The following is a 16,494-nucleotide window of genomic DNA, read 5'->3' as shown; positions in this document are numbered from 1 at the left end:
AAAAAGGTATATCAGAGGTCTGAGAAACAGACCTGAAGGTATGCCAAGAATTCAGAGGTCGTATGCATGACAGAATAATCCCGTCTCATGCCTTGGGACCTTGCTCTCTTGGCTTGGAACCTCGCTTCCAATCCATCTCGATCCAGAGGATGAAAACGAGAGAAGCCTGGCATGATCAAATCAAACTGATGTATCCCATCTTCATACAGTAGACGGACCCCACACTCAAGTACTTGACAAAGATCTAATGGTAAGAAATTGCCGTTCATATCTTCCAGTTGGAATTTAACTGAGACCTCATTATATTCACTAAACATGTCTTTTTTTTTTGCATCCAAACAGGGATCAAATCCCACAAATATGTGATCTGAGCTAATGAGCTTCTCATCATACCAACCATGGAGATAGCAATAGAAATCATGACTATCACCATGCTCATTGTGGAAGTGATATGTGCATTTAACTTGCAAACTATGGTTGAAAGAATCAAATGCAATGACAGCGCAAAGAGAGAAACCCAAGAACTTGCTATTAGCCCAATATGAAGATAGCTGGAATGTTACTGTAGATCCCCAACTTTGATGGCTAAACCACTTCGGAGTCACAACTCCAGGAAGGCAGAAACTACATGCCCCTTCTGGAACATCGGGCAGCTGTTAACACAATTCAAATAGCATCGTTTTAAAATGAAAGGTGGCAAATAGAGGAAAAAAAGATGTATATCAGAGGTTTGATCAGAAACAGACCTGATGGTATAACCTTTTGGTATAAAGTTGAAATTTCAATAATGAGTACGCCAAGATTTGATTGGTCTCAAGCAACCTCATGCAATTAGTGAAAATGAATTCAAAAATGTTCCCCTCAACTACAGTTGATGAGCTTGATTCTAGATAATTCAAACTCTCGCAATTGTCTGCATCCAACTTTGATAGCTGTGGTGGAAGCTCCGGTAATGATTCAAGTCTCTTGCAATTCCTTAATCCTAGATATTGTAACTCCAAGAGTTTATTGATGCTTATAGGTATAGTCTTAAAATCGTTTCCACTTAGATCTAACACTTCCAGTGACGATAAACGACCAAGACTGTCCGGCACTTCCGATAGACTGCAACCATCTAGATTTAGCTTACGCAAACAATCTAAATCCACGCATCTCTTGGGCAATTGCAAGTCAACAAAACATTCGATGTCATTTAGATATTTGCAGTTTCCCACTTCCAAGCAGGCAAGTCCCTTCAGATTTCCAATCGGTGAAGGCAACTTTGTTATGCGTGTCTGTTCTAAATAGAGATATCTCAAAAATACCATCGGCTCCAAAACTTCTGGAAAATTCCTAAATTGGAGGCAACCTGAGAGATTAAGCCTCTCCAGTTTTCTCAACTTGCAGATGCTGCTTGGAAGAATCTCAAATTGTTTGCAGTTTCGCAGGTGCAATTCAGCAAGATCAAACAAACATTCTATTGAAGAGGGAATCTCTCGTATTGCTGTCCCATTTAAATACAGCTCCTTTATAGTATTAGAAACCTTTGGAAACTCCGTGATACTTGAGCAACCGGAAAGATCAAGTTTTTTAAGGCATCCCAACTTAGAAACCGCACTCGGCAGATTCTTTAGCCAGTTGCAGCCAACTAGATCTAAATAAATGAGTTCCCTTAGACCACCAATTGAAGATGGCAGTTCTTCTATTGCAGTTCCATTCAAGTACAAGTATCTTATATTCCTCGAAAAATCAGGAAGCCTGCTGATAGATGAGCAGCCAGAGAAGTCAGCAATTAGAAGAGATTTCAACAAATATATGTTTTCTGGAAGATTAACCAGGTGTTTGCAGTTTTTCAAATTCAACGCAACAAGTCCACTTTGTTCCCCAATTGATTGGGGAAGCTCTTCAACAGCAGTCTCATTTAAATTTAAATATGTCAGTTTCCTTGCAGTCTCTGGGCACTTCTTGATATTTGAACAACCAGAAAGGTTCAGAGTCTCCAGAAAACTTGAATTAAATCTACTGGGAAGATTGATTAGTCTTTTGCAGCCTCTCAAATCTAAATCATTAAGCTTGTCAAGATGCTGTATAGATGAAGGAACCTTATCCAAACTTGTACAGAATTGAAGATTCAATCTCTCAAGGTTTCTGGCCGTTGAAAGGTCTGGCAGGGAAGTTATGTGCTCACAATTGCTGAGGTTGACATCTTTTAAATTGACGAGATTCTGAAGCAAAATGAAACAACAGAAAGAAATTACACGTGCATACCACACCAAATTTCAAAGAAAGAACTATGCATGCACAGAGTTATTTTAGAATACCTGTTGTCCTCTCCATAGTTGCTTAACTTTGCTAGATGACAGGCTAAGTTCAACAAGGTTCTGTGGACAAAACTTGCTAGGCAAAGATGTCAAAGGGTATCCATCCCAATGGAGATACCTCAACTCTTCAGAAAGATACTCGAGGCCACGAGGAAGGTGCACTCTGCATTTAACTCCAGCTTCAGAATTATAAATTTTTAGCAGTCTAAGTTTATACATCCTTTCCAAGGCTGTAGAACTCAACTCAATTTCTCTTATTTTAGTAACATCCAAGAATATCCCTTCAACTTTTCCAGTTCCCTGAAAACCAGTGAAGGAGAAACAAAGTTTTAAGTAAGATTTTAAACTTACTAGTACAACCATATTGCATTGCATATGAAAAGGAAAACTTTCGTGTATATGAATCTCACCAGATTATTGGTCAACACTTGATATACATCTTTAGGACTCCACAATCTACTCTGTCTTCCTAGCTCGTCAAGAGATTCTTTTCGAACAACTTCATGGGCCATTTCTTGCAAAAGATCATGCATTTCAATCTTGTCATCTGAAATTTTAATGAGACACCTGTCAATGAGAACACTAAATCCAATATCTGTTTTGAAACCGCAGCCATCTAGTATTCGCTTTACAAAATCAACTCGATGCCCTCTAAAGAAACATGCAATGTCGAGAAATATACTCTTCGTGTTATGATCACGTAGTGCATCAAAGCCTATTCTCAGCAAGTCATAAATATTCAGCTCAGGAAAGCTTTCAATCTCATTTAATTGAGATTCCCAGAAATATCTTTCTCTGCCAAATAAGAAGGAACCCAAAACTTGAAGAGCTAATGGGTTCCCTTTGGCATAATTTATTGCCGTGATTGACAACTCCATATAAGCTTTTGGGGGCTGGTTTCCCTTAAAAGCATTCAAGCTAAAGAGTTGAAGAGCTTCGTGGGAATTTAATTCCTCAACCTCGTATATTTCATCAACTACATTCTTAAGTACTTGCTTGTCTCTTGATGTGATAACAACAACGCTTCCTTCACCAAACGAACGCTCTTCAATTAAATGCTGGAATTGTCGTACATCATTCACATCATCCAAAACAAGGAGAACTTTCTTTTGGCAGAGTCTATCCCTGATGAAAGTAGGTATATGTGGTGTGCCAACGCGAAGATTTTGTTCCTCCAGTAGTTTAGAAAGAAGTTCATCTCTTAGATCATTTAATCGACCCTTTTCTGATTCCTGCCTTATGTTCTGAAGAAAGTGGTGGCGTTCATATTGACTTGAGAAGCTATCGTAGAAAGCTCCAGCGATAGTTGTCTTGCCTATACCACCCATGCCCCAAATTCCTATTGTGCGGACATCAGATGGCACAGTAGATAGTAATTTGTTGATTTGCTCAATGCGTGAATCTACTCCAACCAGACCTCTTAATTTGCTTGGGGATGCATCATTTAACCTTTTCCAGATAGTTTGCACAACTTCTCTTACTAGTTTGGACTCCGGACTGCAAAAAATGAAATGGGTGAATGTAAGTAATGTATCTTACACAGCATCTTTAACTCAAATTGTGTCAAAGGTGAGGTTTCCATTCAGGTGAATGTAAGTAATGTATGGGAGTGATTTTTTTTTATTATAAGAAAATGTTGTCAAAGGTGAGGTTTCAATTAAGGTGGAAGTCCATTGGCTGTTGATGGAAGTTAGTTTTCCACAAAAAAACAGAACAGACTTGTGCCTTTTCAAGCAACAAGTACTATGAACTAAGAAGCACAAATGATTTACCGGAGAAAAAAAAAACTATAATATGCACAAGAAATTTTAATTGCTACAATTTCAGAAAAAAAAAAAGTTGAAGATGAGAATCTATAGTTACCTAGTAACCTGTGAATCCCATCCAGATATACTGGCTGCATATGTCAAGCCAGCCCTCCACCTTGGCAACTTGTCCATCTTCCCCTTGAAATTTTTTTCAAGTTCGGCAAATGCATTTTCAAAACTCCCAGTCTGTTCATCAACTTCAGATGGGTCCACATGATAGAAGACCGGTAAAACAATCTGCCCATAAGTCTCTTTGCATTCAAGTATTTTCACCAGTTCATCCACACACCACGGAGAAGATGCATAGTTCTTGGAGAAAATTACTACAGAAATTCTTGATTCTTCAATCGTTTTCAGAAGGGCAGGGGTAATTTCTTCTCCTCTTTCAAGCCCATTATCAATGAAGGTCTTGATTTTCTTACGACACAAAGCATCATAGAGATGGCTCGTAAAATTATTGCGCGTATCCTGGCCTCTAAAACTAAGGAACACATCATACTTCCATTTATGAGCAACAGCAGATGAAGATGCCATATCAGACAGTTTCAAGATCGTGTCTTCCTCAATCACTAAGAATCGAAATCAATAACTGCTCTCCTTTTTCTCCTAAATGTCGGTGGGAGAAACCACTGGTGGTGGCTTTGAAACACTCAGAGGGGATAAAACACAAAGTTTTATTTCAAGAACAAAAGCTTACAGGAGCAAAAATAAACACAAAAGCTTAATACACGCCCTCTCTCTTTCTTTCTAGTGTTTCTCTCTAATCTCTCCACACATAATAGCATAAGCTCAGCTTGCTATTTATACACGAATTCAAAACAAGAAAATTCAACTTTCAAGTGTGAAGGCGGTTGGCGGCTGTGGCGGTTGTGGCGGCAAACAGCTGGTGGCTGGTGGCTGGCGGCTGGGCGGTGACAGCTGGTGGCTGCCTTCCTTGACCTTCTAGATTGATTGAGTTTAATACAACAAATCTCCCCTTTAAACTCAATCGAGGGATGTCATGCCAAGCATGAACTTCATTCTGATAAATGTTTCCCTCTTCAATGGCTTTGTATTTTTGCACTTCTTCTTTTGCATTCTTCTTTGTCTTATAGACCCATTTGACACCTATTGCTTTCTTGCTTTCTGGTGGATAAGTCAACTTCCAGGTATCATTCTTCTTAATGGCATGCATTTCTTCATCCATTGCTTCTATCTTCTCTTCTGTGATAGCTTTGTTGAAGCTAAGTGGGTCATTCTCTGCAAAGAAACAAAATAGAGTTGTATCTTCGATGACTTGCGTGGCATCGTACAACTCGTCAAGATTTCTCATCCTTCTTGGTCCTTCTGACGATGAGGATGTTGCTGCTGGTGTTGATGATGATTCTGGTATGTTTCTCCTGTTGAATACAGGGAATCTGTGTTCCGGACTTTGTGGCTCTGCTGGTACTATTGGACCTTCTGCAAGTACTGTTGGTACTTCCACTTCATCTTCAAGGATCAAATCAATGTTGATCCATCTGACTGCTTCTTCATCATCAGTCCATTGCCAAGTTTTATCTTCTTCAAAGATAACATCTCTACTCATAATTACCTTCTTTGTGATAGGATTATACAGCTTGTATCCCATCCTTCTCTCACCGTATCCGACAAAGATGCATTTCTCGCTTTTATCATCGAGTTTGGTCCTTCTTGCATCTGGGATCTTTACATATGCCACACAACCAAAGACTCAAAGATGAGTAACACTTGGTTTGTGACCACTCTATGCTTCTTGTGGAGTGACAGCTTGCACACTTTTGGTTGGGCAGCGATTCAGTAGATACACTGCACATGATACAGCTTCAGCCCAGTATTGTTTGGGTAGCTTCTTTGCTTTGAGTAGACTTCTTGCCATGTCAAGAATCGTTCGATTCTTTCTCTCAGCTACACCATTTAGCTGTGGTGTATACGCAGGTGTTGTCTGATGTCTGATACCTTGTTGTGTACAAAAGGCTTCAAAGTCATTTGTTGTATATTCTCCACCTTGATCAGATCTCACTGTTCTGATCTTATAGCCACTTTGCTTCTCAACAATTGCTTTAAACTCTTTAAAACAATTGAACACCTCTGACTTCCTCTTCAGAAAGTATATCCATGTCTTTCTGCTAAAATCATCAATAAAAGTAAGGAAGTACCTATTCTGTCCAGTCGACATAGGCTTTATGGGACCACACACATCTGTGTGCACTAACTCCAGTGGCCTCTTTGCTTTCCAGTTGACTTCTTTGGCAAAACTGGATCTGTGATGTTTGCTGAGGACACAACTCTCACAGACTTCATCTGGATGATCAATGTGAGGCATACCTTTGACCATCTTCTTGCTTGCTAGCATCTTCAAGCTCGTGAAATTCAGATGTCCAAGCCTCAGGTGCCAGAGCCATTCTTCACTGTTGGTGATGGCACTCAAACACTTTGCTGCATCATACTGGATGTTCAAAGGAAACATCCTATTCTTGGACATTTTCACATAGGCAATTAATCTCCAATTGTTGTCTCTAATTGTCAGATGACAATTCTTCGAGTAAAAAGTATAACCTCTCTCCATAAGTTGACCTAAGCTAATCAGGTTTTGCTTTATGGCTGGGACATAATAAACATCGGCGATGTAGCTGGAATCGCCGTTCTTCAACTTGATTGGGATGCTGCCTTTACCTTTGAATGGAACCTTTGAGGTATCTCCAAAAGTAACTAGACCTTGCTTGGTCTCATCTAGATCACCAAATAACTCTCGGTAGCCGCACATGTGATTGCTGGCTCCAGAATCTAGATACCATATATCCTCTTGTTTCTCGTCAAGTCCTTGTTGGACAAGTAATGCAGCTGCTTCTGTGTCATCCTTCTCTGCATAGTTGACTTGCTCACGTATTTCTAACGGAGCTTTCCTTCGGCATTCAGTGCTATAGTGCCCAAATTGATTACAACTATAACACTGGATATTCCTCTTGTCACGGTTATTGTAACCGCCTCCTCTTCCTCTAGGAGTAAATGCTTGTTGTCCTCGACCTCCTCTGGTGGTGGTTCTACCACCTCTTCCTCTGAAACCTGTATTCCAAGATCCTCTTCCTTGGAATTGCTGAAATCCTCCTCGTCTTTGTGTTCTTTCTTGAGTGGTATATCCACTTGTTGAGGTCTCCCCTTGCTCATATCTGTCTTTGAGCGACAACTTTGCTTGTAAGGCATGCTCAATTGCCTTATCTCCATTTCTTTTGACAATCTTTTGCTCATGAGCTTGCAAAGAACTCATAAGTTCATCCACTGTCAACTTGTCCACTTCTTTGGACTCTTCAATAGCGACAACAACAAAATCAAATTTTAGATCTAGGGATCTCAAAATTTTCTCAGTAATTCGAGAATCTATGATGGCTTCTCCATTTCTCCTCATCTGATTGACTATCACCATAATCCTTGTGTGATAATCAGAAATAGATTCTGAGGACTTCATCTGCAATAATTCAAATTCACCTTGTAAGGATTGGAGACGAATCTTCTTGATTCTGTCGGCACCTTTGTATTTTTGTTGGAGAGCCTCCCATATCTCTTTCGATGTTTCTGCGGAAGCAATTATCTCAAATATTGCTTCATCAAGACCTTGATAGATGATGGTCTTTGCTTTGTTGTCTTTCTTTCTATTGGCTTTGAGGACTTGCTTTTCTGCCTCTTGTAGAGTATCTTCTACTTCTTTGGACTCTGGTTCATCATAACCATATTGGACGATCTCTATACACTCTTGTGAACCAAGAAATGCCTTCAATCTGATGCACCAACTATCATAGTTGTCTTTGGTTAGCTTCGGGATGAGTGTATGTGCATTTTCTGTAGTCATTTTGCTCTTGGAATGACTATATCACCTTCTGGGAATTGAATTTCACAAAACGGACACTGTAGATCGATCCGGAATGGTCGAAATAGTAGGGAACCGGTCTGACTTTGTTGAAAATGGGTCAGAAATAGGGTGAACCGGTCAAAAAATCAATTCTGTACGGCGGGCGGTTCGCTGGGGAGAACCGGGAATATTCTGGGGAATATTCTATCGACTCGGCTGCGGCTAACGAGCGGCTCGGCTTAAAACGGGAATATTCTCAGGAATATTCTTCGGCGCGGCTGGAGGCGCGACTTACGGCTCGGCTGGGCTCGGCGTAAACGGCTTGAATATGGCGCGCGTGGACGACACTCGTCTTCTACCTCTGGTGCGCGTGGCTGCGTGTGGTCAAACAGTTCCGAATCTTCAGGTGGCGCGTGTGGGCTACCGCGGGCTCCGATCAAAGTGATTTTTGCGCCAGTGAGTTCGTATGGATGAGCTCTACACGGTGGAATGATCAAAACTTGTTTTTGACAACTTTAAAAATTCGGCTATCTCCCAAAACACTTCTGTTTTCTGACGAACGGGGCTCTGATACCAATTGTCGGTGGGAGAAACCACTGGTGGTGGCTTTGAAACACTCAGAGGGGATAAAACACAAAGTTTTATTTCAAGAACAAAAGCTTACAGGAGCAAAAATAAACACAAAAGCTTAATACACGCCATCTCTCTTTCTTTCTAGTGTTTCTCTCTAATCTCTCCACACATAATAGCATAAGCTCAGCTTGCTATTTATACACGAATTCAAAACAAGAAAATTCAACTTTCAAGTGTGAAGGCGGCTGGCGGCTGTGGCGGTTGTGGCGGCAAAGAGCTGGTGGCTGGGCGGTTGGTGGCTGGGCGGTGACAGCTGGTGGCTGCCTTCCTTGACCTTCTAGATTGATTGAGTTTAATACAACACTAAAGACATACAAAGAGCACCCACTTCAACAGCTGAACATTCGTTAAGAGAAATTGAAGTCTAATAGTACAAGAACCCACACAACATATATTTATCAGAAAATTCCTCTAACTCTTAACGATGGATATATACTAGCTTAATTTGATATGAACTATCTAAATTTGATCACTGTCACTTGCTACCAATGCTAGCTTGCTATTACTTTCATTGAAAGAACAGTAACTAGGTGAGCAAAACGAATTACAGATGGAAGAATTAATATGTTCATGAAACAAACTTATCAAACTCGTATATATAATCTTAAATAAAGAAGACGCATGATCCAGAAAGACTTGCCAACAGATCATAAGACCAGTTGGCCTGTGTTTTGCATCAGCAAACAAGACGAAGAAGAAAAAATGTTGGCCAATGGACTTGTCACTGGCAACGGTAACCTGTCATGGCCGATGAATCTGTTAAATTTAAATAAGCAATAATTACAATATTCCCTTTCCTGAGTTAAAAGTCGAGTGTGGTTGTGGTTGCTTTTCAAAGTATTTTTCACTAAAAATGTATCAAAATAATTTTTTTTTATTTTTTAAAAATTATTTTTGATATCAACGCATCAAAATAATCTAAAAACACCAAAAAAATATTAATTTGAAGCAAAGAAAAAAATAAAAAAAATTATTTTTTTAAAACGTTTTTGAAACGCAAAAACAAACAGGGTCTTAATGAAAATCGATTAACCTCTCTTAAATACCTGGATGGTTACAGAGGCGGAAGTAAAGGGGGGCAAGCAGGGCCTGAGCCCCCCCTTGCAAGACATTTTAATTTCTTTATTATTGGGTAATTAAGTGTGGAGAAGGTTTTTTATTTTAAAGAGGTGGGCCTTCTTACAGTAATTAAGTGTGACTTTTTTTTTATTTTCTTTGAATTATTTTGCGCAGCCCTAATATAAATCCTGCAGCCGGTCAAAAACAGAAATAAAAATACAAATCGCAAGTAAAATTTTTCTGCGAAAAGATTGAAGCAAACCCACCAATTAATCTTTTATCAAACAAAACAAGGTAACTTAAATTTAAAATTTATTTTTGTTTTGTTTTAAGATGTTTGTTAATAATTTGATGAGGTTTTTTTATGATTCTACCATCTTTGCTTCATTTTTTCTCAGACCTGCTAGTTTTACCAACTGTTTTTTGAATTCTTGTTATAATGATTTTTTTCTAATTAATTAGATATATTTTATTGATTTGTATTGATTATGCTTGATTTTTTTTTATGTTTTTTTTTTAGCAGAGCCACCAAAATTATTATTTTTTTCTCACGATATATGTTTTGATTTTAGACTGAACCATGAATAAAATAAGAAGAATTGATTCTTTTTTTGAAAAAAAAAAGAAAAAATATTGATAACTCACAGTCTAGTGAACCAACTCCAATGTGTAATGTTAAAGTTATAGTTGATCAGCCCCAATGCGTTTCAGTTTTCAAAGAACCTGCATTGATTAGTGAGCAACCTCTTACTACAATCGACATTGCTCATTTAATTAGAGATCCAAGCAATCGTCCTCAAATTTAGGAATACCCGGTTAATCAACAAGATGAAATTTGAAGGGCATACATTAATCTAGGGTCATATCAACCTTTGATGTCTGAATATCCGTTGACTGGTAAAAAACATCCTCGTCGATTTCAGTCTCATTGGACTAGTTGACAGGTTAATTCGACTTTTTTTTACTCTTACTATTTCGACAGCAACTAGTGAACGAGCTTTTTCAGCGATGAAGATTGTTATAATAAGACTTTGCAATCGAATAGAGGATGATTTTCTTGCAAATTATTTGATTGTCTATGTAGAAAAAGAAATTGCTGAAAGATTCACAATTGATATGATAATCGATGATTTCTATTCATGAAAGAACAACGAGCACAATTAAAATAAATATGTAAGAATCATTCTTTATTATTTTTTGTTTTATTTCAAAGTTTATCTAACATAAATAATGCTTCGCTTTAGCTAATGTTTTTTATATACTTTGTATGTTTATATTTGATAGGTATAAAGACCAACAACATTAAAGTGATGGATACATTATGAAGATGAAATTAACTTCATTGTTTTGACTCAATTTGGTATTGTTTCGAACCTTCTACCTTATACAAAGGTCATTATATGTTAATTTATAGTAAGTTATTTGAATAAAACTAAATTATACAGGTTTTTTTTTTACAACTCATGTACAATACATTAAAAACAAATATTATATTTTGTTATATTAATTTTGACCCCCCAACAAATAATCCTAGCTCTGCCCCGATGCTTATGTATTTTATATAAACTAGGTCCCCACTTGCACTTATATTTGATGTTGATGGTAAAGTCGTATTAATTTTTTTAAATAAACTTATCATTTGGGATCCACAACTAGGTGCCCACTGACACTTATATTTGATGTTCATTAATTTGACCTTGAAACATAATTAGTTGCAACCACCACCCCCACCTCATAATGTATCCATCAATTTATATTCATGAAAGAACGACGAGCACAGTTAAAATAAATATGTAAGAATCATTCTTTATTATTTTTTGTTTTATTTCAAAGTTTATCTAACATAAATAATGCTTCGCTTTAGCTAATGTTGTTTATATACTTTATATGTTTATATTTGATAGGTATAAAGACCAACAACATTAAAGTGATGCATACATTATGAAGATGAAATTAACTTCATTGCTTTGACTCAATTTGGTATTGTTTCAAACCTTTTACCTTATACAAAGGTCATTATATGTTAATTTATAGTAAGTTATTTGAATAAAACTAAATTATGCAAGTTTTGTTTTTCCAACTCATGTACAATACATTAAAACAAATATTATATTTTGTTATATTAATTTTGACCCCCCAACAAATAATCCTAGCTCTGCCCCGATGCTTATGTATTTTATATAAACTAGGTCCCCACTTGCACTTATATTTGATGTTGATGGTAAAGTCGTATTAATTTTTTTAAATAAACTTATCATTTGGGATCCACAACTAGGTGCCCACTGACACTTATATTTGATGTTCATTAATTTGACCTTGAAACATAATTAGTTGCAACCACCACCCCCACCTCATAATGTATCCATCAATTTATATTCATGAAAGAACGACCAGCACAGTTAAAATAATTATGTAAGAATCATTCTTTATTATTTTTTGTTTTATTTCAAAGTTTATCTAACATAAATAATGCTTCGCTTTAGCTAATGTTTTTTATATACTTTATATGTTTATATTTGATAGGTATAAAGACCAACAACATTAAAGTGATGGATACATTATGAAGATGAAATTAACTTCATTGCTTTGACTTAATTTGGTATTGCTTCGAACCTTCTACCTTATACAAAGGTCATTATATGTTAATTTATAGTAAGTTATTTGAATAAAACTAAATTATGCAGGTTTTTTTTTACAACTCATGTACAATACATTAAAACAAATATTATATTTTGTTATATTAATTTTGACCCCCCTAACAAATAATCCTAGCTCTACCCCGATGCTTATGTATTTTATATAAACTAGGTCCCCACTTGCACTTATATTTGATGTTGATAGTAAAGTCGTATTAAGTTTTTTAAAATAAACTTATCATTTGGGATCCAAAACTAGGTGCCCACTGACACTTATATTTGATGTTCATTAATTTTACCTTGAAACATAATTAGTTGCAACCACCACCCCCACCTCATAATGTATCCATCAATTTATATTCATGAAAGAACGACGAGCACAGTTAAAATAAATATGTAAGAATCATTCTTTATTATTTTTTGTTTTATTTCAAAGTTTATCTAACATAAATAATGCTTCGCTTTAGCTAATGTTTTTTATATACTTTATATGTTTATATTTGATAGGTATAAAGACCAACAACATTAAAGTGATGGATACATTATGAAGATGAAATTAACTTCATTGCTTTGACTCAATTTGGTATTGCTTCGAACCTTTTACCTTATACAAAGGTCATTATATGTTAATTTATAGTAAGTTATTTGAATAAAACTAAATTATGCAGGTTTTTTTTTTACAACTCATGTACAATACATTAAAACAAATATTATATTTTGTTATATTAATTTTGACCCCCCCAACAAATAATCCTAGCTCTACCCCGATGCTTATGTATTTTATATAAACTAGGTCCCCACTTGCACTTATATTTGATGTTGATAGTAAAGTCGTATTAATGTTTTTAAAATAAACTTATCATTTGGGATCCACAACTAGGTGCCCACTGGCACTTATATTTGATGTTCATTAATTTGACCTCGAAACATAATTAGTTGCAACCACCACCCCCACCTCATAATGTATCCATCAATTTATATTCATGAAAGAACGATGAGCACAATTAAAATAAATATGTAAGAATCATTCTTTATTATTTTTTGTTTTATTTCAAAGTTTATCTAACATAAATAATGCTTCGCTTTAGCTAATGTTTTTTATATACTTTATATGTTTATATTTGATAGGTATAAAGACCAACAACATTAAAGTGATGGATACATTATGAAGATGAAATTAACTTCATTGCTTTGACTCAATTTGATATTGCTTCGAACCTTTTACCTTATACAAAGGTCATTATATGTTAATTTATAGTAAGTTATTTGAATAAAACTAAATTATGCAGGTTTTTTTTTACAACTCATGTACAATACATTAAAACAAATATTATATTTTGTTATATTAATTTTGACCCCCCCAACAAATAATCCTAGCTCTACCCCGATGCTTACGTATTTTATATAAACTAGGTCCCCACTTGCACTTATATTTGATGTTGATAGTAAAGTCGTATTAATTTTTTTAAAATAAACTTATCATTTGGGATCCACAACTAGGTGCCCACTGGCACTTATATTTGATGTTCATTAATTTGACCTCGAAACATAATTAGTTGCAACCACCACCCCCACCTCATATCCATTGCAAAGTGGCAATAAAGTAAAATGGAAACATTCAAAGGGCGTTTTTGTACAATAACACAATTCAAAACGACCGCAGACTAATATTCTAACCCATATTAAGAGCATCTCCTCTCCTTCTCTCCCTATCCCTTCTCCTTCTCCTCGTTCCAATTAATGTGATAATATAAAAAAATTAAAAATTAAAAATAATTCTAAGTAAAATATATTTTTAAAAATGACCTTATATAACAGCACCAAACTTGCATTTTTTTCCCTTTTGGATTCAACCCTTTAGGCAATGACTTTGTCTTTTACAAATTTAATAATTGCCATATTTGAATGTTCAATCCCAGTCATTACCAAAAAAAAAAAAAAAACTAGAGACCAAGGGATCATAGCCATGCTCGATTGGATCTTAGCCTAACCGAGCTTCATAGGCAATAACATCATCTCACAGTATGAAAGCAATGAAAAGCGGAAGATTTTATCTTCTTCGTCGGCTTCTGGGCTGGAACCCTTTATGTAGACAGATTTGCAGAATCTGATTAAATTCATGTTAATTTTCTTGGTGAGGCCAAATTAGCAAAGTCAACTCTGCATTGCATCAGCTAAGAGTCAACACGTTAAAAGGGGTTTAATATAATAATTTTTTTTATATATATAAAAAAAAAAAGAAGGGGAAGATTCTTCGGGGTTTTGTTAATCTTTATTAATAAATAACTATCTCTCTTTAATCTGCCGTTGTGATAGGCACATTCTGTTTTTTATCCAATTATAAAGAAAAACTTTTTTAGTTAATAAAAATTATTACTTAAATATTATATTTCAAATCTTAGTTTTATAATATTATTTATTTTTTATTCATAGATACTTGTTTATTTACATGTGAAAATCTATTTTATAATAATTATAACCAATCACATATTTTTTTAAATCAATATTTTTTTAATTTTTTTTTAAACCATGACCATAAAAACTACACACTAAATAACTCTCTTAAGGACTATTTCAAAATTGGATCAAATTTAATCAAGGTTTGTTGTTCTATTTAATATAATTAAAAAGAAAAGGAGAAAATTATAATTGACTTTCTTGTATTATTTTATTGAAAATTATTGTCTTTTGGACTAAACAATTTTGTTGCCTTTTGGACTCAACCCAAAGGCAATATTGTCTTTTACAAATTTAATAATTGTCATATTTAAATGTTCAATCCCAGTCATTACGAAAAAAAAAAAATAATAATAAGCTTGTAGCAACATACCGATGGTTTAGCAGGGAGAAAAATGAAATTTGATGAAGTTCTCCCATTCTTCTATACCCTTGTTGTCTTAACTCCATTCTTGCCAAAAAAAAAAAACCTTTAGAGTGATGATTTATGTAGAAATTGCCCTGGAAATTAAAAAGGAAATTACCCTTAAATTTGACTCCAAGAAAGATTGCATTATCCAGCAGATTCTTGTGGTGAGATTTTATCTCGTTGAATCAGGAATTGAATAGGTATAAGATTTTATATTTGTTTCTTGAATTACAAAAATTAATTCTTGTAATTAGTTTCCAGATTTCCTTGTATATTTAGTTTCTTGGTTTGATATAGGTTTGTATCCTATAAATTATATCATTCATATTCAATGAATACAATAAAAATACAATTCCAAAAAAGATTGCATTATCCAGCAGATTCCTGATGGTGCTCTCAGCCCAAATCAATCATGAGAAGATGAAAGCAACTATAAAAACCATCAAAAAGTGTTTTTTTGAGGAAAAAAGAGTTTATATAAGTGCTTCGATGTGTTACTCTTCACTAATGTTAATGGCTTGTTGTAAGTTCATTTACCATAAACATCAAGAATGAATAACAAAACACAAACTTAACTTTGATACAAAGGAAATGAGGGTCTTCTTTGTTTTGAAATAATAGGAATGTCATATTATTTCTCGTTAATATTTAAGGTAATTAATAGCTTGTTATAATTCTATTACTATTTTTAATTTCTTCTTATAAATTAAGAATTTAATCTTGAATGGAGATAGGTAATAGTCTTGTCGCACATGTGCGGCGTCGCGGCGATTGTCCACCATTCTCAGGGAAAAATGATATATGTGGTCTCTCTATCAAAGGTGGAGAGACAAGGAATTCTTGTCTCTTATCAGTGGAAAATTTGAATGGAAGTCGCCACCTAGTATTCTGGTCACTAGAAACCCTAACTGGTCTCAGAGATCAGGTACGGAGACTGGTTGCGTAAAGGGAAGGTATTAGCACCCCAACTACGCTCTACCTAAGGTAGGCTGCATTATTTTAATGTCTGATAAAAACTATGGTCTTATTGTGTTTTCTAATTGTTGGTCTATTTAAGGTTCAAGAAAAGCCCTCCTTAATAAGGAGGTTCTTATCTTAATGGAGTAAAACCTAACTGTTCTACGTCCGAAAAAAATAGAATATAAATCCAGAATACGTCTTACGTGTAATGTCGTACCCTGGATACTAAAAGATAAACAAAATAAAATTGTTGTTGTTTTTGAAAATTTGGCCAATATTCTCTTGACTTTAATAAACTGGTTATTAAAGCCAAAATGCATGCTAAAACATTTTTTTGCTGGTGTATGACAAACACAATATGATTTTTTAGCTTTGAGACACTTGGCCG

The 16,494-nt window shown here is 35.3% G+C and overlaps 2 protein-coding genes across 2 annotated transcripts in view; both read right to left on the bottom strand.

Moving 5' to 3' along the window:
• Positions 1-16,494, bottom strand: part of LOC7459255 (disease resistance-like protein DSC1) — an 80,743-nt gene that overhangs the window by 731 nt on the left and 63,518 nt on the right. Inside the window, exons 6-7 of the mRNA XM_052449753.1 lie at positions 747-2,204; positions 33-653 (exon numbers count right to left, since the gene is read on the bottom strand). Coding sequence (XP_052305713.1) covers positions 33-653; positions 747-2,204 — 2,079 coding nt within the window. The remainder of the gene's footprint in view (positions 1-32; positions 654-746; positions 2,205-16,494) is intronic.
• Positions 1-16,494, bottom strand: part of LOC18108430 (disease resistance-like protein DSC1) — a 56,760-nt gene that overhangs the window by 21,171 nt on the left and 19,095 nt on the right. The gene's annotated exons all lie outside the window — the stretch shown is intronic.

This window comes from Populus trichocarpa, chromosome 19 (assembly GCF_000002775.5).
Source record: "Populus trichocarpa isolate Nisqually-1 chromosome 19, P.trichocarpa_v4.1, whole genome shotgun sequence".
Classification (NCBI taxonomy): Eukaryota; Viridiplantae; Streptophyta; class Magnoliopsida; order Malpighiales; family Salicaceae; genus Populus; species Populus trichocarpa.
This window is presented reverse-complemented; position numbering and strand designations above follow the sequence as displayed.